The sequence below is a fragment of the Aspergillus uvarum genome (genome assembly GCF_003184745.1).
Source record: "Aspergillus uvarum CBS 121591 unplaced genomic scaffold BO82scaffold_65, whole genome shotgun sequence".
In the NCBI taxonomy this organism is placed as follows: Eukaryota; Fungi; Ascomycota; class Eurotiomycetes; order Eurotiales; family Aspergillaceae; genus Aspergillus; species Aspergillus uvarum.
In genome coordinates, this window is record NW_020291362.1 from 91,063 (window position 1) to 111,597 (window position 20,535).

Here is a 20,535-nt window from a genome sequence, read left to right on the forward strand (position 1 = left end):
CCCTATTTCCTTTGTCGTATGATGTCCCGAAGAGGAATTTTCATTATTGTTGTATTGGCCTAGGCTGTATGTAATAGAATACTCAGGATACCCCTGTTCTCCGCTTTCTTTCTTGTGACTCTCCGTGTTCTACAAAGCCCCTCTCCAAGGGATCCCATTGGACGTGTAAGTGGTTGCACAAGACAAAACAGAAGGGCAAAAAGCCATCCACACCCGACGATTTCATGCCCGACTGGGTTGGAGTTGTTTTTTCCTGTTTGCTGTGCGGGTGACACCCCGCCAGGGAGGTTGCAAGGCCTCAATCGCACCGTATGTTTCTTCTGTCTCTTACCAATCGGCCTCCTGCTTTTCCCTCCTCGCCTCCCGCCTGGCCGCCTCGCTGCGTGGCCGCATTCGCGCCCAATAGCTCTGCACCGTCCCCCACCAGGGTTTTCGGGGTGGTTGTGGCGTGGCGTGTTTGCGGAGCTGTTCATATCGTGCCGGGGTGAGGACGCGGAGCGGCGGGGAGCGGCGGGGAGGATGGCGGTGCCAGTGGGCAGCGGCTGCATGTGTCTGTCGGTCTGTGTTGGTGTTGTTGTCTGCATCGGTGTCTGCATCGGTGTCTGCGTCAGCGTCTGTGTCTGGGTGGTCTCCTCCTTCGTGGAGGTACCGATGCTGCTCGAACGCTTGTCGGTCGATGGAGTCCAGGGAGGAGCGGTGGCGCAGCCAGTGCAGGATCTCTTGTGTTTGGAATTGGGTGTTTGGAGTAATAATTGGTGTAGGGGGGAAGATGGGTGCTTGCTCTTCTTCTGGGTTTGGTGTTGTGGTGTTGGTGGTTGTGGTTTTGTGGTTGGGCTCGGGTGCATTGTCGCTTTTCTTGGTGGTGGTGGTGGTGATGTTGGAGAACTGCTCTATATCTTTGCTTTTCTCGGGATTAATGATGTGGCTGTGGTTATCGGTATTCGGAGTTATGTTGGTGGTGGTTGCGGTAGTGAGATCGTGAGGAGGATCTATGAGCCCTCCCTCGGGCTCAGCCTCGCTATCCCTATAGTCCGGTCGATCGTGGCGATCCGGCGGGTGATGATCCCGGGGATCTGGATAATCCCGCTCGTATTGATGATGATGATGATGATGAAGCGCCTGCCCCCCGGACAACATCCGCACATCCTCCGGTCGACGGATCTCGTCGATTCGCCATGGTCTTCCTCTTCTTCTTCGGCTAGGTCTGGTTCCTGGTGTGGTTGTGGTTGAGCGGGTGGGTTGCCTTGTTGTTGTTATTGTTGTTATTGTTGCTGCAGCTGCAGCTGCAGGTGCTTCTGCATGAGGGTAATGCTGATCCCCTCGATAGTCACTGGCCAGTGGATGATGGTGCGGATCGGCGTAGGCGTAACTCTCGGCCGTCAACCCCGACGAAAACGCCCGACAGTACGCCTCATACTCTACGCCCAAATGTTCAGTCGACGGGGTCGGAGAGGAGGACCTTGAGCTGCTGGTGGAGATGGTTGTGGAGAAGGTGTCGGTTTCGGATTTGGAGTCGGGGTTGCAGTGCTGGTGCTGCTCTCGGGGCTGAGGGGGGGGTGGTGGGGGTGACCGATGGTAGGTTGGTTTTCTGAGGCGTTTCGACGGGGAACCTGGGGCACCTGGGGAAGGGGAAGAGGGGTTGGTGGGCAGGTGCTGCGAGAGCCAGTGGCGGAGGTGGTGGATGGTGGATTTGCGGCGGAGGAGAGGGGGATTCCTCTTTGAGGTCGGGGTCAGGTGCTTATCGGGATGGGGGATGGAGGTGAGGGTGTTGTTTAGGGTGAAGGAGGAAGTTGTGGTGGTTGTGGTGGTAGGATGGAGGGGAGGCATGTTGGTGAGAGAGGCATTAATGTCTAGTCGAGTAGAGTGCTAGGTAGATCTTTTGCAGTGCAATGCAGTGCGGTGCGGTGCGGTGCTGTACATGAAGGAAAAGGGAATTATCTTCTGAACCGACGGGTTGGATCGGGTTATATAGTAGTTAGAGAGGAAAGATTAGAGCCAAAAGTACATGCATGGACTGGACAGTACGTGCTTGTACTGTACAGCAAGTGCTGAGACATGCAGCCCTAGCTTCACCTCTCCCCCTCCCTCATTCCCAGGAACTCTCATTAAACTCACCCTCCTTACCTCCTCCACATCTTCTTCACTCCCCGGTCTAGTCTCAGTCTCAACCATGCACCTCATCTACAGTAGCATCCGTGCTGACCCAGACCAGACCGTTCAACCCGTTCAACGTCCTCGTGGCATTAAATGCCGTGCTGCCGTGCTACCGTTACGCCTGGCCGGGGTGAAAATAAAAAAAAAAAAAAAAAAAAAACAAAAAAAAGGAGCCCGCTGAGACTTCAACCAAAAAAAAACAAAGAAAAGGAGCCCGCTGAGACTTCAACCTTAGCACCAGCACCAGCTCTATGCATGTCCGTCTAGCGTAGTATACAGATGAACCGGATATATATACATCATACATCACCCAGAGACGCCATCGCGCCCCAGCCCCCATCGGCCGACTTCGCGCATCGCCTCATCGCCGCCCTCGACCAACCGCCCATCCGCGTTGACCGCATTCTGGCTGCCCAAGACTCCAGCCACGCACTCCCACCCATTGCGTCCACCGCCCCAGCGGAGCACCTCCTGCTTGTACCGCTCGCCGGCGTCTCGCTCCACCGCCGCCTGGCCCCCGCGGAACACGTCCTCCCAGATCTTGTTGGCAATCGCCCGATCGAAGATGTAGCTGTAGTAGGTGGCCCCGTAGCCATACAAGTGGCCGAAGAATCCCTGCCACGAGGTGGGCGGCCGCGTGTCCGTGGGATCGGGCAAGCTGGAATGCGTCGTCGCCACTTGATGGTAGAGTGCCGTGCTGTCGATCCGCCGATCTGCCGGCAGCGTGTGGTAAGCCTGGTCCACGAGCGCCATGAGGATTTGGGCCTCGTTCTCGACGGCACCATAGACGGAGCCGTGCGCGGTCCGGTCTTTGGCCATGCTTTGCATCATGCTCTCCGAGAGCGGGGTGTCTGTCTCCCAGTGGCGGGCGTACAGCGAGAGCACCTCCGGCGCCATGGCAAAATGCTCCATAAGCACCGATGGCAATTCGGCGAAGTCGGTCGCGCAGCGCGTTCCCGAGATGGACTGCAACCGCGTCTGTCCGAGAATGGAGTGCAACGCATGACCCATTTCGTGGAACAGCGTGCGCACACTGTGCTCAGTCAGCAGAGCCGGGCGTCCCGCTCCCGTCGCGGGGGGCTCGGGAAAATCGCACACGAGAGCGATTGTGGGGAGCTGGCGGAGCGTCTTGCTCTCCGAGTCAATCGCCGTCGCCATGCCGTCGTTGGGATGCGCCGACGAGTCCAGCACGGTGGCGCACTCGGCCACTTCTTCGGCGGAGATCTCCCGCGCACACCGCAACGTGAAGTGAGCCGGGTTCGGATGCTTGTTGGGCCGTGAGAATAGATCGCAGTAAATGACCGCAAGGTGTCGGCCGGACTCGTCAACCACATCCAGGCGCCGGACGTCCGACATCCATGTCTCACCGGGAGCCGTCTCCCGAGGCACCAGCCGCACTCCATACAGTTGCTCAAACAGGCGAGACAGGCCTTGCATCACCGTGCCCAGCGAGAAGAATTCGGGCACTGCGTTCAGTTCCCGCGACCGGCGTGCCATCGAGTACTCCTGGACCCGTCCGTGCACATAATACGCGTGATCCCACGGTTGCAGTGGCGTGGCGCCCTTCATGCGCTGCAGCTGCGCGAGCTCTTCCTTCACGAGTTCACGGTTGCTGCCGACAAGGGCCGTCAGAAACTTAGCCACGGCTTCCGGACTCTTGGCCATCTTGTCATGGAGCGTCATATGTGCGAAGCTCTCAAAGCCGGACAGCTGCGCTAGCTCCGCCCGTTTCGTAAGCAGTTGCTCCAGAACCTGGATCTGACGCGGACTCGACGTCCGCGTAGCTAGGTAGATATCTCGGCGGACGTCCTCGTTGTGGACCGATCGCAGCGCCAACCGCGGGATGAGACCCATCGTCGGCACCGATGCGGTGCGATTCCACCGCTTGATCTTCTGCACCAGCATGGGATCCAAGCCCCGCAAGCTGTTGGCGTTGACGACCACGTGAGCCTTGGCCGGCTCGGCGCCATTAACAAAGGCTGACCCTAGCTGGCTGACCTCCGTCGATAGGTTGACGAACCGCTGTCGCTCGTTCGGAGGCATATGGATGGCAGAGTTAGAGAAATCCTTGATGAGGATCTGCGCCACAATCTTCTCCTCTTCCGACCAATGCGCCGTGACCTTCGGGTTGGCGGCCGCCTTCTTCAACTGGTCATTCAATCCCGTGGTCGTGTTCAGAACGTTCATATATTCAAACATCAGCGCATATGCCTGCGTGGCCGCCTCCTGCACCTGCGGGTCCGGGTGAATGACCCGGATAAAGTCCGACAAGTCGATCACCCGACACAGCAGGTCGCTGAGGCGGTCGAGATCACGGGCCATAGTCCGGTATTCCTCCAAGGTCGAGGCGGCGAGCACTTTGGCGACGATCGCCTGGCATTTCTGCAGCGTGGAGGTGGCAAAGACGCGGAAGCCATCCGGACTTGTGAGGTACTGGTTCTGAACCAGCCCAGTGGGTTTCAACTGGGCAGCACTGCTCTGAGAGAACTCCCGCCAGAAGGGCTGCGAATCGAACATGCGTCGGAGAGTCTCATCCTCGGTTTTCTTCTGGTGATTCTTGGCGGGGGTGTAGTCTATAGCGGGACGGTGGGCGGCAGCGGTCTCCAGTGAGCGTCGGGCCTGCGACAGACATGTGCGACAAGTCCACGGACGCCGCCGAAGCGGCATGAGCATGTGAGGCGACCCCATGATGGGATAAGCGGGATTAGGGCGAGTGGGTGGCTTGTAGACGGTATTCTGACATCAGGCTTTGCTTATACCATGGAGAACGAGCAGGTAATATGGTGATGAAAAGGGAAACAGGAGTTGAAGATGGTGACAGAGAGAGAGAGAGAGAGAGAGAGAGATAAGAAAGGTATGTGGAGAAAGAAAGAGCCCAGAGAAACAGGAGGGGGGGAAGCGGAGAAAGAAGGGAGAGAGTAGGAAATCAGAAACGGGCGATGACGGAGGAGTGGCCGAGCCGCCGCCGCCGCGACGGGGAGCGAAAAAACCCGCTTGGCAACTTCCCTGCCCTTTCCCTTCCCTTCAATGGTCAAGTTCACCTCCCGTCATTCCCGATCTGAACTTCGACCTTCGTTCGACCTTCCCACTCACCTCCCTCCGATCTTCCTCCTCCATCCCCCTCCATTGGCCTTTCTCCACCATGTCTTTCCGGCCATTGTTTCAACAGGTGCGACATGCAATTCTCCAGAAGCTCGAATCCCTTCACTAACCGCCTCAAAACAGCGGGCTGTGGCTCCCCTCGCGGCCTCTCTTTTGGCTGGAGGAGTCGCTCTTTATCCCCGGCGGACGGCCTTTGCAGAAGAGCCCCGGGACCTGGTACGACCGTTCTCTTCATAACTTGATTGTGATTGCAACAATGGTTGTCTGACTGTATCTTGTGCTCTTCTCTCTCACCCCGAAGAAACCGATCTACGATGACTACGAGGACGAGATCCCGACCACCAGAAACATTCCCACTCCCACGACGCCCACCGCTGTCTCGTCGTCCATTATCCCGGCCACACCCACCTCCTCCTCCGCTACCTCCTCCCCGACCCCCACAGATATCCTGACGGCCCAGGTCCGTCAAGCTCGTCTATTCCTGTACCAAAACTCCCTGGCCGTGGAGACCTGCTTCAACAACTTCCTGTCGCGGGCCCTGCATATCGAGAACGCCTTCACCAACACCGTCGCCTCGCTGGCCCCCTCGCCCGAGTCGGGCGAGCGCCTCCTCCCCGGGGGCGTCTACGTCGTCGTCGCCGCCATGGCCGGCTCCATCGTCTCGCGCAACCGCGGTCTGATCCTCCGCACGGCCTCCCCGCTCGCCTTCGGCACCGTGGCCGCCTGGACCCTGTTGCCCGTCACCATGCGCAACGTCTCCGACCTCGTCTGGGAGTACGAGAAGAAGGTCCCCGTCGTGGCCGACTCGCACCTGCGCTTCCGCGCGCAGGCCGAGCACTTCTACCACACCGGGGTCGCCCACAGCGCCATGGGCCGCGCCATGATGGAGGAGAAGATCGGAGAGGCCCGCAAGAAGCTGGAGGAGATTGTCAGCAAGGGCCACTAGAGCGTTGCTTCTTTTGTCTTGCTAGATTCCATCTACCTTTCTCTGCCTTCCTTCTTGGTGTTTAGCCCTTCTCCTGTGTTCATTCTCCCTCTCTGCTTTGAAGCGGACGTGATATATTGCTACTCCTCCCTTTTTCTGACCTCCGTGCGCGGGTTGAAAGACTTCTTGTGGCCGTGGAACTGGGATGACCTACCTACTGGACTCGTATATCTACTTCTGGCATAACTTATCCTCCTTCCGTCTCTCTGTCTATTTGTCTGGTTGTGTGTATGTGTGTACTTTACGAGGGTTAGAATTGAAGAACGCACGGTTCTAGACAAGCTTCCTCCCCATGCCTTTCAACCAACTCTGTAAAATCCCGGGCCATCTCCGGCAAGAAAAGAGGATCTCACTGAGCCCACCAGCCCTGACAGCTTTAACTCCGGAGGACTAGACGCACGATACTTTACAACGAGACATAAGAAGCTTCTTTGCTGCTACTAGGACTCTGGCTACTCCGCCGCGGGACTCGGCGAGCCACTCGTAACAGGCGGCGGAGGGGGGCTCTGCACCGCACCACCACCCTTCTTCGGAGGCGGCGGCAGGGGAGTCCCCTTCCGACTCGACGGGGCATAATCCAACTCTTTACTCTTCTGCAACCCCTCCGCGAAATACTCATCAAAGGCCGACGCACTGGGCGCCGCCCTCGCCTTCCGGTGCGAACGTCCATGGCTTGCTACCGCTCCCGTCGTTGTCGTCGTCGTCGCCGGACTCGCCACGCGATGTGTCGGCGTCCCCGCCATAGGCGGCGGAGGCGGGGAGCTTAGATTCGCCGGCACGAGGAACTGGTGCTGCTCTTGGCCCTGCCCTTGGCCCTGCCCTTGATCCCCGTACCCGTACCCGTACCCATACCCTTGAGTATGCTGCTGCTCCTGCCCCGGCTGGTGGTGCTGCTGAGCATACCCCCCAAACTGAACCACCCCGGAGGGCCCATCACCCACCCGCGAGGTCGAGGCCGAGCCCGACGGCGCCGTTTCGAAGACCACCTCCCCAGGCCCCTCGACCTCCTCCCCCAACCCAACAGGCAACCGGTGTAGGGCCCCGAACCCCAGCTCGGCGCCGAGGGCGCCCTCGCCGCCCCAGCCGCGCGTGGGGATCAGCTCGACCTCGCGCACGACGTCGAATTCGCTGTTGTACACCCACAGCACCAGGGTGCGGTCCAAGTGGTCCTCGACCAGCTCGCCCAGCGCCGACTCCCCGCGCAGCGTGCCGCTCGGCGTGCCGATGATGTAGTCCGAGTGCGGCAGCAGACCCGCCCGGTAGGCCGGGCTCAGCGGCGAGGGGATCGATAGCACATGCCAGATGTTCTGCGTCGAGGAGAGCGGGGCTAGTTGCACGGCAAGGCCTAGGGTTGGGGATGCAGTTGCGGTTGCGGGGACGGGGAGGGAGACGGTGTGGGATTTTTGGCCCTGTGGATGGTGAGGTTTGTTAGGTGAGGTTTGACCGAGGGAGGAGAGGGGGCCGGGGGGGGTGGGGGATTGAGGGGTGAGGAGGGGGTCTTGGGGTTAAGGGGCCGGTTGCTCACTTTGGCGCTCCAGACTTCAAAGGTTACGCTGGAGCCGGCGCAATTGCGGACTTCGGTTGCGAAGAGGTTCGGGTCTGGGTCTTCCTGTGTTTTGAATGGGAGGGGTTAGCTTGGGAAACGAGATGTAGGGCCAAGTATACTAGCAAGGCAGAAAGCAATATCCACGTACGATCAAACGTCCATTGATCCCGATGATGAAATCAAACCACGGCTCGAGGGGCACCTCCGGGTCCTTGTTGCGGAGTACCTGGAAGCCGAAGGAGTTGTCCGCGGTCGACGATCGGGGCTGCTGAGCTGGCTCGGCGTCCAGCCCGATGAAGCGGTTGAAGGCGCCGAACATGTCGCGCGGAGGGATAGGCTGTAGGAAGACGAGGGTGAAATGCGATCGTTAGGTAAATTCTCGTCCGCAGTGCAGTCGAAGCTGTTCGTTGATGGGCGCAACGTGGAGGGAGGAATACTGCCCCGTATCATGGCGTGGATGCTGGCCATGTGTTTCAAACAAACCACGCAAACACCGCCCGTTTGAACTTATCGCTTATCGCCCCCGGTTTATCGGTCTTCCCTCCCTCTCCGTCGATAATAATGCGCCGCTGCGCTGCGACCGAGTCGAGCAGCAGAACTTGTCGAGTCTCAAGGGATTTACGCCTCCCTGCTTCATGGCACGCGATCCAAACGAAGATGTGCCTCCGCCGGAGGTGCATCACTACGATGAGCTCGGAGAAGTGCCGTGGGATATCCAGAAGTCAGTTCCCCGATCATCATTATTCGCATGCATCTCAGACCTAACTAAACTATTCCCAATCACCACAGTTACTGGGCTCAACGATACAAGATCTTCTCCAAGTACGACGAGGGGGTGTGGTTGACCGATGATGCCTGGTTCGGTGTCACTCCGGAGCCCGTGGCCAAGTACGTTTTGAATTGTATCTCTCGTGCCGGCGAATGCGCAAGCCCAGGGTTAACACTCTTCGTGTAGCAAAATCGCAGAGCATATGGCCAGCGCCGCTCCCGCGGACAGGATGGTTCTGGTGGATGCCTTCGCCGGGGCCGGCGGCAACTCCATCGCCTTTGCCCTCTCCGGCCGGTGGAAGCGTGTCTACGCCATCGAGAAGAACCCGGCCGTCCTGCAGTGCGCGAAACACAACGCCAAGATCTACGGCGTGGCGGACCAGATCACCTGGTTCGAGGGGGACTGCTTCGAGATCATCAAGAATCAGTTGATGGATCTGGCTCCGTACAGTGTCCTGTTCGCCAGTCCGCCCTGGGGAGGTGAGTTATACTTTTTTTCTTTTTGGTTGGCTTGGAAGAGATGAAAAGGCATGCCACTGACTGACAACTGGTGCAGGACCCGGTTACCGGTCGGATAAAGTCTTCAACCTCCGGACGATGGAGCCTTACTCGTTGGCGAAATTGTACACTGAATACTCGCTGTTCACCGAGCACATTGCTCTGTATCTTCCGCGGACCTCGGATGTGAAGCAGATGGCCAAGGTGGTCAAGGACGGGCAGAATGCAACGGTGATGCATTACTGCATGGAGGGCGCGAGCAAAGCCCTCTGTGTATATTATGGTGGGTTCAATCTGCAATGATGGCTTGTGACCTACTCACTGAACTTGTTGATTGTCGGGGCTGCGTTCATCTCGGTGATGCGCAGATAAAGCTCACCCCGCTTGGATGTGCTCGCAGGCTTGCACTTTGCTGTACATTATTGTCTGGTTAGAATTAATCAAATACCCCTTAGCACTTTACAGTTTGTGTGGATTGCGATAGAGGTAAGACCGGAACTTGTAAGCTGCTTTCCTGATTGGGATTAGGGCGGTGTAACTCCGCCGGGCTCTCATCTTCAGTCTCTCATTTCAGTCTCCCGAGCCTCTTCTTCCTCTCGCCGCTTTGCATTTCCCGTGCCATCTTCCTGCAGTCCGTTTGAACCACGCTCTCTTCGCTTTTCCCTTCACTCTCTCTTCACTCGCGGCACATACCTTCACGCGTTCCCAGGTCGGTCATCATCTCTGGTAGACAGAGCCGGCCCCGATGCGCCCGAACGCGTGACATTCCTCCATCCCCCACCAGCCGAACTCTTTCTTTCTTCCTACGACACCCACGATCACAACCACACTTTCGCCGTCAAAATGCCTCACGCAACCGAGCCCCCGGTCCCCGAGACCGAAGATTCGGTCTTCGAAAATGTGATGCGACAGATGAACGGCCCCCTCGGGGATGGCGCCATGTCCTTCGATTTCCTGGCGCGCGACCTGGAACCCGGTGAGAAGGCCGACGACGCCGTGGACTACGAGGACTTCGACGACGATGAGCTTCCCGAGGAAGAAGAGCGGACGGGTCCCCCGGCTGCTGCCGATGACGACAACGGTATGATGGATCTCGGCGATGACGACGCAGACAAGGATCTCTTTGGAGGGGAAGACGAGGATCTTTTCGGTGGCGGCGGCGGCGACGAGGATGATATTGGTGCTGCCGGCCGGGAGGGCGAGTTTGATACACAGCAAGGTCCCCGCGATGAGTTGGACGATCTCTTCGGCGAGGGTCCGTCATCGCCGGGCGCGGATCCAACCCGAGACTTGTTCTTCGACGAGGAGGAGACGACGGCAGCGGCGGCGACTGATGAAGCACGACCGGTAACGAAGGGGCCGGTGCCGGCGGCGGTGGAGCCGGTGATAGAGGCCCCGGTTCCTTCCCTGTCACAGGAGCCTGCGGCGGCGGCGGCGGCGGCGTCGATGGATGAAGACGAGGTGGATCTTCTGCAGGAGGACGAGGCGCTGAGCCCGACAGCTGAGGATATGGATCCCGCGTCGCTGCGGGCGTGGAAACTCCAGCAGCAGCTGTTCGCCATGTCGGCCTACGGCCCGGACAACCCGCCTGCACCGCCGGAGAACGTCGAGGAGCTGCTACATTCGCTGTTCCCCACGTTCGACCGGAATGCTCTGCCCCGGTTCCTGGAGCTGATCCCGCACAAAAAAGCCTTCTTCCTGGGCAAGCAGCCGCCAAAGCCTCCGAAACCGGTGATCCCAAGTAAAGTCAACATTGAGTTGGCGCAGGACCAGGAGCGAGTGTTCAAGGCCGCAGGCCAGGTCTTCAAACGCCCGCATGAAGCCGAGCATTCGGGCTTGGTGACTATTCTGGAGGCTGCGCAGGAGGACGAGGAGGAGATTCGGGAGGATTTCGAGCACGATACGGACGTTGATGATGATACTTTGCCTGGCGGTGTCTCTCTGCATGACCTTCAGATTGTCTGCGCAGACTGGGATGTCAAGGACGATATCTCGATCATGGAAGTTGATGAGCCTGAGACTCAAGAGCTGGACCCGATGGAGGACGACTGGCTTCTCGACACAAACCGTCCCGCAAAGAAGCGCAAAATCGGTCGGGATCCATTGGAGGTGGTGGCACTCGCCCATATCGATGTGCCTATTGTCGATGACCCCGAGCAGGCAACCTCGCGGATCGCCCAGAAGGTGGTTGTCGACATGAATGACCCTCATATCCTCCTCGATGAACGCGGACCAGAGAATGCCACGCAGAAGCCCAAAGCGCTAGGAGCCATCAACCGCGATGAAATGGACGCCAGTGTCACCAAGCGTCTCACTTCACGGTACAACATCTCGAATGATCAGGCTTACGATATGCTCAAGCAGAACCACCAGAACAAGGTCCGAAGCACCCTGGGCAATGTTACGTTGGAACATAGTATGCCTGCTCTACGCCTTCAGTGGCCTTACTACAAGACGGAGCTGGCCAAGGCCGAAGCCCGGTCGTTCCACCGTCCGGCACTTGCTTTCAGGCCGGGACAAACATGTTGGTTCAAGAACACTGCGTACATCAAACGCAAGCACCAAAGGGGCAAAGACGTCAAAGCCCTCTTCGACTCTACCAAGTCCCTGTCCCTGGCTGATAATTCCAACGTCTTGCTGGTCGAATACTCGGAAGAAGTTCCTATCATGCTGTCCAATTTCGGTATGTCCAACCGCTTCATCAATTATTACCGCAGGAAGAGCATGGAAGACCCCACGCGCCCGAAGGCAGAGATCGGCGAGACCGTTGTCCTGCTTCCTCAAGACAAGAGTCCGTTCTCAATCTTCGGTCATGTCGACCCGGGCGAGATAACCCCCGCAATCTCCAACTCCATGTATCGCGCACCGCTGTTCCAACACCAAGCCAAGTCGAACGACTTCCTAATCGTGCGCAGCACGACTGGCTCCGGCGGTAGTGACTACTACATCCGGAACATTGAGAATTTGTATGTGGCTGGGCAGCAGTTTCCCTCGGTGGACGTGCCTGGGCCCCACTCGCGGAAGGTCACCACGGTGGCGAAGAATCGTATGAAGATGCTGGTCTATCGTCTGCTGAAGAAGAGCCCCGACCTCCGCCTCTCCATCAGCGACGTCACGGCGCATATTCCCGGCACGAGTGATATGCAGAATCGTCAGAAGGTGAAGGACTTCCTCCAGCACGACAAGGATTCGAAGTACTGGGTGCCCATGGAGCCGGTACCGGAGCAGGATGTAATTCGGGCGTGGGTGCAACCGGAAGATGTATGTCTGCTGGAATCCATGCAGGTCGGTCAGCAGCATCTTCACGACACCGGTTTTGGCAACGATGCCGAGACTGGCGGCGACGATGATGACGATGGAGAGGGCGAGAGCTTCGAACAGCAAATGGCACCGTGGAAGGCTACACGCAATTTCCTTCTGGCCTCTCAGGGCAAAGCAATGCTCAAACTACACGGTGAAGGTGACCCTACCGGGCGTGGCGAGGGATTCAGCTTCATCAAGACCTCCATGAAGGGTGGATTTAAGGCTGTTGGCGAGAGTGTGGAGGATAAACTTGATGCGCAAAGACTCAAAGAACTGGGTGGCCACAGCTACAATGTCGCTCGGCAGCAGAAGTCCTACGAGACGTCGATCCGCCGCATCTGGGATGCGCAGAAGGCCAGCCTGTCGTCGACCGTTGAGCATTCCGATGAGGAGAGCGACATTGACCGCGATGACGAAGCCGAGTTCAGCAAGCCGACCCCTAGATCCGAAGCACCTACGCCAGCCCCATATCGGCGCGACGACGAGACGACCAGTCAGTTCAGCAGGATGAGCTTGCCAGACCAGAGAGGCAAAGTTCTGCGCATCATGCGGACATACAAGGACGAGAGGGGTCAGCTCTATCAGAAGGAGCAGATGGTCTTCGACCCCAAGGTTATTCGGCACTATATTCAACACCGGCACCGCGTGGAAGCTTTGAGCACCAAGTAAGATTTCCCCTCCCAATGCTCTGGACAAGTTGACTAACCGTCCCAGACTGGACTCTCTGCAGCCCACCGGCGATCCGGAAATCGATGCTCGCAACAAGAAACTGTATGTCTCGTCTTCTCCCCTAAATATACTTTATACGGCCTGCTGGGGCTTGGACACACTAACCAATTCAACTCCACCACAGTCTGGAAGCCGAATTGAGCCGTCTCAACCGTAACAAGGAGCGTCGCTTTGCCCGCGAGAAGCAAAAAGGAGCTGCCCGTGCCTCCGCCGGAGATTCACCCGCCGACGGTGGCGGTGGCTCTGGCAAGTCCGCTGGCACACAACGCAAATGCGCCAATTGCGGCCAGGTCGGCCATATCAAGACCAACAAAAAGTGCGTTCTCAACCAGGATGAGTGTCTTCACCCCCCCATTGATTTCCAGTCCTCGTTCTTTACTGCTTCTTCAACACCCCGCTCTTCTCCTTGGCCGACCTCTCCATCGTCTCGCCCGTCTCTGTCCACCTCCCCTCCGGCTCCCACAGCCGCAGGAAATGCAGGGAGCGATGGGCGACGGCGCATGGCACTCCCCCTTAAAGGCATTTTGAAAAAGCCCACCACTACCCTTGGGCCTGGCTCTGGATGTGGATCTGGCACCGGCTCCCACGCTAGGCCTTCCTTGCCCGGGGTTCCCAATTAGCGGAAACAAGCAAGCTCAGCAACCCATTGCTACTGCCCACTGCATCGGATCCCTTCACCCCCTTCATACCCCAAAATTACGCATGAAAAGACAAGGACCCATCTTCGCAAAACCCAAATCAAGGACTCCAAGCTAACACATGAACCTCCAACCGCCAAACAGACTCTGCCCCCTTCTTAACGGCACCATGAAACCCGAAGACCGAGTCAGCGACTCCGCCTTTGCAATGGGCGCGCCTCCTGCTCTGTGAATGGAAATTATCGCTCACCCTAAACTCCTATTTACCTTCGATCCATCCGCACCTCTTCTCACTAAATCGCATCCACGTCCGACTCCTCCCATATCTCTCACTTTTGATCATATGATACCCCCAAATCTCCGACGTTTCTGCTCTCTTGTTATCGCCACCTTTCCTCCTCCTACACCTTCATCGCAGATCGCAGTTGCCTGCGTATCAGTTTTTCGGGACAACCCGTCTGTATCTCCTACTTTCCAGTATTCCACCCTAACGTGTTTCCATTCACACGGCCGCTTTAGAACTATCGATTTTTCAAATTGCCAGGCGGCGCTTGGGGGACTAGAAGCATAAGCAATAAGCATTCTTGATTTCGTACTTCCCATGCTTCTGTTCGGCTTGAAAATGTAATTGGCGTTACCTTGGCCCGGCGCTGGAGTTGAGCAGCATTCAGAATAGTTCCCCCAGCCATGATTATATTTGTTTGCCAAATGGCTTCTAATTGTCTTTTTTATCCTTTTCTCAGTCGGGCAAATGGCCATTGCAAAAATTGATTCCCAATGAGCTGAACATTTGATATTCCTTTCTACACGTAGATTGCATAGGTTCGAATGACTATCAAAGCTAGTAGCTTACTCTGTTCTGCCGGGTTACTTCTCTACTGTTGGCTATAATTCAGCCGTTCTCAAGTGCGAAAGTAATTGTTCGTTTCATCGTATCAATATCCAATAACGACCGACAGCGGGTAGATGTACATATACCGGGTAAGGTATCTCGCTTCTTAAGGATGAGTGATGCCTGTCACATAACAATATTTGATGAAGAATACATCGTGAGCCTTTCGTGTACATTCGTCGCGCTTGATTCCCGAGGTCCATGAAGTAAAGAATACCCAGCCAACGATGCTACGAGCCATATAATTCCGACAGCTGGCCTCGCCCCGAACGGTGACGACCCCGATCAGGAGTCAAGGCTACGGCCACAGACTTGGGACGTCGATAGGTGTAACCCAGGAATGCCCCTTTCTTGCGCATCTCAAGCACCGTTCTCCGCATTTGCCGGTCACGCAGAAGCTTGTCCCGCGGGCGTTTCCGCTCCTTTCTCTTGCGATCCTTGTGTGGAGAGGCTTTTCCTCCTGGACCTGGACCTGGTGCGGGATGTCGACTTGCATCCTGGGGCAGGGGAGCTTCGGCTTTAGCTGGCACCGGCTCATCGATCTCACTATCGTCTTCCGGGTGGTCAGGATCTGACATAATGGAGATATCATCGTGGTCGCCCTCGTATCCTGCATCGTCAAAGTACCTGGTATCTTCCCAGCCTTTCACTTTGGGGATAAATGGAGGAATTGACTGATGAATCTCGTCCCACTTAATGTTGCGGAAGAAAGGATGAATCTTTATATCTGTTGCGTCGTTTGGGAAGACGTAAAAGCCCTTGTAGTTTCGATTGCGTGGGTCCATGTTATAGAAGAAATGTCGAGATGGTAATCGAGAGCTCAGAGAGTCATTGATTTTGTACTTGCTTGACGACAGACGATGCTCCTTTTCTTGAAGTAGATAATTGATAAGATCAATGGCGTCAGACGAAACCCTCTTGTCTGACGCTCTACTAGCAGGAAAACAGAGTGTCTCGTGGTGATGCTTTTGTCTTGATTAGCTTCATCGGAAGTTTCAGGTATCGTACAGGCACGTACATGGATCTTCATCTTGGTCTTCTGACGATCGTGCGAAGCAAAGGGCGTGAAGCCGTAGAGACACTGTCGCACTCGAGTTAGCCCTGTTCATACATCTCAATGATCATCGTACCTCGTATAGTATGATGCCAATACTCCACCAGTCGCATCGGCCGTCATATAGCTCACCCCGAACAACCTCTGGTGCCATGTATTGGTTGGTTCCAACGACGCTTGCGGCCAAACGCCGCTTCTGAGTACGGTCACGCCATCCAAGCAGGCCCATGGGGGGTGGTGTGCAGTCAGTTTCAGCTCCAGGACCGAATTCATGGAATGATGCCTTCGCCGGCTTGCGGGCTTCCTTTCTGTCCTGTGAATCTCCGGCCACTTGAATCCCCAGTTTCCTGAGCAGGGAGTATCGCTGCTCATTGTAATATACTTGATCATGGGCCCAATGTCCGTCGAAGGCTAGGCCAAAGTCGGATATCTTCAAATGGCCGGACGCAGATATGAGGAAATTGTCGGGCTTGACATCGCGATGAATCCAACACAGCCGATGGGCTTCTTCGATACACAGAATCATCTCTGCAACATACCATCGCGTGATTTCTTCAGGCAAGATGCACTGGCGCATTAGCAATCCCAGGAAGTCGCCACCGACCATGTAGTCCATGATAAGATACAAACGATCGCGATCCTGGAAGCTCGCGATCAATGGCACGATCCAGCGAGATTTGGCCGATGCAACAAGAAAGTCTCGTTCGGCTCGGAGATGACCTTCTTGGCTGTTGCGTATCATTGCAGATTTTCTGATCACTTTCATCGCAAATACATCCTTCTTGACCCCTACCATCATCCTCCGACGTGTGCTTGTGGTCCCGTCTATGACAGAGATAGACCGAGTTTTGAGCTTTGCTAGCTCTCCTCTGCAAAACGAATGCTTCTCCCCAAGTGCATCAATACTGTCACTTTCTGCTACTTTCTTCTCTCTGACCAGCCTCACAACTCCAAAGCTCCCCCTTCCTAGAACCTTGATTGCTTCAAATCCGGCGAGAGATACTGTCTCGTCCTGTCGGCCACAATGAGAGTGACTTTTGAGAACACGGCATTGGCGCAGATATTGCCGTTCCTGTGTGATCCAGTTCTCCCAAACTCTCGCCCTTTCTTCGGGAGCCAAGGGAAGGCCATAAATATACTGCTCAAGCTCGTGCTGGCGCTGCGAGCGGAGATCCGTCCCACAAAACACTGAGTTGAAGTATGTTTCGAAGAAGACCTTTGCATTGGCAGCGGCCTCTACTGTGATGATCGAGGGCGACCGACCGAGTGAGCCTTCGATCACTTGAGTATGTGTACCCTCGTCGCTGCCAGAAGGTGGCGTTGTTTGCTTCGCCTGCTCGGCACCTAGAATGCCTTGCTTCGAGCCTCCTGATGGCTCTTCTGATGTGGGAGGAGTCGTGGGAGGAGTTGTCTGAGGGGTGGAGCGCGTGCTAGTCGGGGACACACTGTCTTCCGGTGAGGTTTGGGGATCGGAGCTATCCTGAGCACTGTCGCCTTGCTTGTCCAATGCAGGGGCAAGTGAAGGCCCTGGAAACTGAGGAAGCCGAAAACTAGGCCGCGAGCGAAGATGTGAACGACGGATGACCGTAGGGTTTCCAAAAGTGGTCGATAGCTTGGTTGACACAATATGTGTGAGTGCCGCCGGTGTCGACTGACTTCGCTTCAAGACTTCCGATAATCGCTTGTGACTTGGCCGTATGATCGGGAGAGGAGCTTGTAGGGGTGCTTCTGAGGGTCTGGGGGACTCCTCTGGATGAGCGTGGACATTTTTGGTTGACTCTGGAATGTGATTGGGGCTGGAATCAATGATGCCAGTCGAACTAGATCTTTCAGACAAATCCGGAGGCCCATCAAGAACTGCCATCCGACCGGATTGCTCTTCATTCTGTCCAATTTCGACAGGAGCAGGGAAAGAGTGGAAGGTCTGTAATGGGACGCGGTCATCCTCGACTATTCGCAGGCCATCTGCGTCGTGGGCTGCCACTGCTTTCAGTCCTATGGTCATGAATTAGCTTGGTGAATTACGCTTCAATTTGAACAAGCTGCGACTTACCTTGAGCAGGGCTTCGGAGACCCAGGAGTGACAGTATCCTCGAGCTTCGTTGGCGGATACGTTCTCGGATGCTGTCTTTGCTCTTAAGCTGGCTCGCGTGAGGATCCGAGCTTCGAATACCTGACATCGATGTCTCGATGGTAGATCCTTCGCTGCTCATGATCTCGAGAGATGCTGGGATATCATCCGGGGTTTGCGAGCCCTCGTCCATCTTGAGTTGCTTTGAGGCGATTGGGCCGAGTCAATATTGATACTATGAGGGGGCTAGAGCTCGTCAAGCAGATACCCTTGGCTATGAAAGTGTATGTGCTGCTTGCTCTATGGTATGAAATGAAAGAAAGAAAGGCACCGTCATGTGCTTCATTACTCTGTCGAGACACGAACGCCTCCGAGCTGAATGCCTACGCAGGGAGTTGCAAGGTTGATGCAGCGTGTGGATTGATGCAGTCCCGATTAGGAAACCCCAACGAGAACGGGTACGTCTACTGAGGAAGGAGCACTGTTTGGTCGAGTATCACTATCTATGTGACTACGAGGAGAAAACAAGATGATGTATGATGAGATGCAATCACTTTTGAGATTGTGAACACAGATATTCCGTAACTATCCTCCTCCCTGCCAAATGCAGCGGACGGCTGTGCAAAGAAACAAGTCGGATATCACAGAAATCAAATCATATATTCGAAAACCCCCAGAACACCGATTCTTTTGGGAAAGAAATTAAATCCAACAGACATGATAGCAATAGAAAGATTAAATGCAATAGGATGAGAGAGTGCGTTCCCGCAATTGAAAGCGATGCTCGGTGCTAGGTCAACAAGCGAAAGGGCGGAAACAAACATCCCCAGGAAACTGCTTATTTGATCTCAAGCAGCTTAACGTCGAAGATCAACTTCGAGTTGGCAGGGATGCCGGGAAGAGCACGCTTGCCGTAGGCAAGGTGAGCGGGGATGGTGATGCGGCGCTCACCACCGACGGCCATACCGGCAATACCGATGTCCCAGCCCTTGATGACCTCACCCTTACCAAGCTTGAAGGTGAAAGGCTTACCCTTCTTGTTGGCTGCAGTCACACATGTTAGTCGAGTCATTAAGTGATGTGAGATATGATTTTAGGACTTACCATCGAAGACCTTGCCATCCTCGAGCTTGCCGATGTAGCGCATAGCAACAGTGTTGCCGGCCTTGGCGGCAGCACCCTTGCCAAGCTTCTTGTCGTCGACCTTGACACCCTTAACCTCCTTGACACCCAGGGTGCCGGTAGTCTTCTCAGCGGGCTTCTCAGCGGGCTTCTGGGCAGAGGGAGTGGGGCCCTGCTCCAGGTTCTTGGCGAACTGAACCTTCTTGCCCTCCTTGGCATCCTTCTTCTCCTCAACGGGGGCAGCCTCGCCGTTGTTCTTCTTGAGCTTCTTCTGCTGCTTCTTGCTCAGAGCAGGCTCGTTGGCAGCAGGCTTGGCCTCCTCGGCGGCACGCTTGTTCTTGCCCTTGGTCTCGACCAACTTGGGGGCCTCCTCGTCGCTCTCAACCTCGGTGATTCTGGGGTCGTCCAGCTCATCGAGGTCGTCGCTCTCGTCCTCCTCGCCCAACAGAGCCTCGAGATCCAGCTCCTCCTCACCAGGGGGAAGGTCGTAGTCGTCCTCATCGTAGTCATCCTCGTCGTCGGAGCCACAGGGGCCGTGCTCATCAGCGGGAACAACGTAGTTACCGGTCAGGTAGATGGTGTGGGTACCAGTGACCTTGAAGAAAACACGCTCCTCCTCACCGACGGTGATGTCGAGAGGCTGCTGGCAGTTCTACATTGCGAATAAGTCAACGAATTGGTTAACGGCATGATCAGAAATCTCGCTCTTACCTTCTCGGGGTCCAGGGTACAGAGGACCAGCTCATCCAACTCGAGACCCTCGTCAGACTCATCATCAGAGTCGTCATCAGTGGCAGGGGCCTTGCCCTTGACCAGCTTGGAGATAGCAGCCTTCAGGTCGAACTCCTCATCCTCATCATCTTCCTCGGAGTCCTCGTCCATAGCATCCTCGAGCTCCTTGCGGGCAGCAGCAAGCTTGAGCTTGCGGGCCTTCTCCTTGTCGCTGGGGCCGCCGTTGACCTCCTCGTCATCCTCGGAATCTTCCTCGGAGTCGTCCTCGTAGTCCTCATCATCAGACTCGTCCTCGAGGTCCAAGCCGGGAGGAGGGCGAACGAGCTTCAAGGTGGCGCGGGGACGCTTGTTGGAGTCGAAGCCATCCTCGTACTCGGGGGCCTCATCGGGGTCGATGGCAGCCATGGTCACACGGAACTTCACATTGCATTAGTATTATTTATTAAGCTTCAATGTCAATTGGACTCACCATGGCAGCGGCCTCGGGGACCACAGCGGGAATCAGAGCTCCGCCAGCGGGAACTCTGAGCGCATAGACGGCAACAGGCTGAACTCCGGACATTTTGAATGTGATATGTGATATAGAAGAGGGGGGTTATGTGTTTTTGTAAAGAAGGACACGAACAGAGCCCGACGGAAAGAAAGAGAGAAAAGGCAGATAAAAAGATCGTCTACCAGAAAGCACGGAAGAACGAAAGAGACAGAAGGAGGAGGAAGAGTCGAGGAAGAGGAAAAGTTTTGACGCCGCCGCAGCACGCCCGGATTTGCTGTGGCTGCACCGAGATTGTCGTTCACCGCCTTTGAGCTTTTTTTTTTTCTTCATCAAGAATTTCCCGGGCAACCAATCACCTCGGAAGACCCACTCTGTCACCGCCTTCGCTATCACTCGAGCTTCTTATCAGATCACGTGCTGCCTCTTCTCCACCCCCCGCGCATGCAGT

At 56.0% G+C, this 20,535-nt stretch overlaps 8 protein-coding genes across 8 annotated transcripts; 3 read left to right on the forward strand and 5 right to left on the reverse strand.

Moving 5' to 3' along the window:
• Nucleotides 1–54: 54 nt before the first annotated feature.
• On the reverse strand, nucleotides 55–1,902 carry BO82DRAFT_358055 (uncharacterized protein). The gene has a single exon (XM_025636179.1). The coding sequence runs from the start codon at nucleotides 1,825–1,827 to the stop codon at nucleotides 328–330; it is 1,500 nt and encodes a 499-aa protein (XP_025487881.1). The 5' UTR covers nucleotides 1,828–1,902; the 3' UTR covers nucleotides 55–327.
• Nucleotides 1,903–2,370: 468 nt separating this feature from the next.
• Nucleotides 2,371–5,080, reverse strand: BO82DRAFT_358056 (mitochondrial intermediate peptidase). The gene has a single exon (XM_025636180.1). It carries the CDS (start codon nucleotides 4,840–4,842, stop codon nucleotides 2,461–2,463), a length of 2,382 nt encoding a protein of 793 aa, XP_025487882.1. The 5' UTR covers nucleotides 4,843–5,080; the 3' UTR covers nucleotides 2,371–2,460.
• A 148-nt stretch (nucleotides 5,081–5,228) lies between these two features.
• On the forward strand, nucleotides 5,229–6,599 carry BO82DRAFT_358057 (MICOS complex subunit MIC26/MIC27). The gene is made up of 3 exons (XM_025636181.1): nucleotides 5,229–5,323; nucleotides 5,380–5,472; nucleotides 5,558–6,599. Exons 1-3 carry the CDS (start codon nucleotides 5,297–5,299, stop codon nucleotides 6,200–6,202), a joined length of 765 nt encoding a protein of 254 aa, XP_025487883.1. The 5' UTR covers nucleotides 5,229–5,296; the 3' UTR covers nucleotides 6,203–6,599.
• BO82DRAFT_358059 (putative Golgi reassembly stacking protein) lies at nucleotides 6,440–8,241 on the reverse strand. Its single transcript, XM_025636182.1, has 3 exons — nucleotides 7,936–8,241; nucleotides 7,767–7,850; nucleotides 6,440–7,650 (listed from the first exon to the last, which is right to left on the reverse strand). Exons 1-3 carry the CDS (start codon nucleotides 8,104–8,106, stop codon nucleotides 6,694–6,696), a joined length of 1,212 nt encoding a protein of 403 aa, XP_025487884.1. The 5' UTR covers nucleotides 8,107–8,241; the 3' UTR covers nucleotides 6,440–6,693.
• A 102-nt stretch (nucleotides 8,242–8,343) lies between these two features.
• On the forward strand, nucleotides 8,344–9,508 carry BO82DRAFT_319175 (RNA methyltransferase). Its single transcript, XM_025632665.1, has 4 exons — nucleotides 8,344–8,508; nucleotides 8,577–8,675; nucleotides 8,743–9,035; nucleotides 9,112–9,508. The coding sequence occupies exons 1-4, from the start codon at nucleotides 8,423–8,425 to the stop codon at nucleotides 9,354–9,356; spliced, it is 723 nt and encodes a 240-aa protein (XP_025487885.1). The 5' UTR covers nucleotides 8,344–8,422; the 3' UTR covers nucleotides 9,357–9,508.
• Nucleotides 9,509–9,896: 388 nt separating this feature from the next.
• Nucleotides 9,897–13,705, forward strand: BO82DRAFT_405952 (DUF3591 domain-containing protein; the record flags this gene model as incomplete). Its single annotated transcript, XM_025639528.1, has 3 exons — nucleotides 9,897–13,021; nucleotides 13,071–13,127; nucleotides 13,210–13,705. The coding sequence occupies 3 exons, from the start codon at nucleotides 9,897–9,899 to the stop codon at nucleotides 13,703–13,705; spliced, it is 3,678 nt and encodes a 1,225-aa protein (XP_025487886.1).
• Nucleotides 13,706–14,772: 1,067 nt separating this feature from the next.
• Nucleotides 14,773–17,792, reverse strand: BO82DRAFT_319182 (serine/threonine-protein kinase). Its single transcript, XM_025632666.1, has 5 exons — nucleotides 17,723–17,792; nucleotides 17,435–17,664; nucleotides 15,746–17,350; nucleotides 15,634–15,696; nucleotides 14,773–15,580 (listed from the first exon to the last, which is right to left on the reverse strand). The coding sequence occupies exons 2-5, from the start codon at nucleotides 17,531–17,533 to the stop codon at nucleotides 14,846–14,848; spliced, it is 2,502 nt and encodes an 833-aa protein (XP_025487887.1). The 5' UTR covers nucleotides 17,534–17,664; nucleotides 17,723–17,792; the 3' UTR covers nucleotides 14,773–14,845.
• Nucleotides 17,793–18,219: 427 nt separating this feature from the next.
• On the reverse strand, nucleotides 18,220–20,312 carry BO82DRAFT_358062 (uncharacterized protein). The gene is made up of 4 exons (XM_025636183.1): nucleotides 20,064–20,312; nucleotides 19,574–20,011; nucleotides 18,845–19,514; nucleotides 18,220–18,784 (listed from the first exon to the last, which is right to left on the reverse strand). Exons 1-4 carry the CDS (start codon nucleotides 20,154–20,156, stop codon nucleotides 18,579–18,581), a joined length of 1,407 nt encoding a protein of 468 aa, XP_025487888.1. The 5' UTR covers nucleotides 20,157–20,312; the 3' UTR covers nucleotides 18,220–18,578.
• Nucleotides 20,313–20,535: the final 223 nt, after the last annotated feature.

Coding starts and splice junctions, on each gene's coding strand:
- BO82DRAFT_319175 (XM_025632665.1), top strand. CDS start 8,423: ATGGCACGCGATCCAAACGAAGATGTGCCTCCGCCGGAGGTGCATCAC. Junction 8,676..8,742: donor ACTCCGGAGCCCGTGGCCAA/GTACGTTTTGAA, acceptor CTCTTCGTGTAG/CAAAATCGCAGAGCATATGG. Junction 9,036..9,111: donor CGCCAGTCCGCCCTGGGGAG/GTGAGTTATACT, acceptor CAACTGGTGCAG/GACCCGGTTACCGGTCGGAT.
- BO82DRAFT_358055 (XM_025636179.1), bottom strand. CDS start 1,827: ATGCCTCCCCTCCATCCTACCACCACAACCACCACAACTTCCTCCTTC.
- BO82DRAFT_358056 (XM_025636180.1), bottom strand. CDS start 4,842: ATGGGGTCGCCTCACATGCTCATGCCGCTTCGGCGGCGTCCGTGGACT.
- BO82DRAFT_319182 (XM_025632666.1), bottom strand. CDS start 17,533: ATGGCAGTTCTTGATGGGCCTCCGGATTTGTCTGAAAGATCTAGTTCG. Junction 17,351..17,434: donor TTCCAGAGTCAACCAAAAAT/GTCCACGCTCAT, acceptor CCAAGTCACAAG/CGATTATCGGAAGTCTTGAA. Junction 15,581..15,633: donor AGACCAAGATGAAGATCCAT/GTACGTGCCTGT, acceptor TCAAGACAAAAG/CATCACCACGAGACACTCTG.
- BO82DRAFT_358062 (XM_025636183.1), bottom strand. CDS start 20,156: ATGTCCGGAGTTCAGCCTGTTGCCGTCTATGCGCTCAGAGTTCCCGCT. Junction 20,012..20,063: donor TCCCCGAGGCCGCTGCCATG/GTGAGTCCAATT, acceptor TGCAATGTGAAG/TTCCGTGTGACCATGGCTGC. Junction 19,515..19,573: donor GTACCCTGGACCCCGAGAAG/GTAAGAGCGAGA, acceptor TTCGCAATGTAG/AACTGCCAGCAGCCTCTCGA.
- BO82DRAFT_358057 (XM_025636181.1), top strand. CDS start 5,297: ATGTCTTTCCGGCCATTGTTTCAACAG. Junction 5,324..5,379: donor TCCGGCCATTGTTTCAACAG/GTGCGACATGCA, acceptor GCCTCAAAACAG/CGGGCTGTGGCTCCCCTCGC. Junction 5,473..5,557: donor CAGAAGAGCCCCGGGACCTG/GTACGACCGTTC, acceptor CTCACCCCGAAG/AAACCGATCTACGATGACTA.
- BO82DRAFT_358059 (XM_025636182.1), bottom strand. CDS start 8,106: ATGTTCGGCGCCTTCAACCGCTTCATCGGGCTGGACGCCGAGCCAGCT. Junction 7,851..7,935: donor GGATCAATGGACGTTTGATC/GTACGTGGATAT, acceptor TTCAAAACACAG/GAAGACCCAGACCCGAACCT. Junction 7,651..7,766: donor TTGAAGTCTGGAGCGCCAAA/GTGAGCAACCGG, acceptor CACCATCCACAG/GGCCAAAAATCCCACACCGT.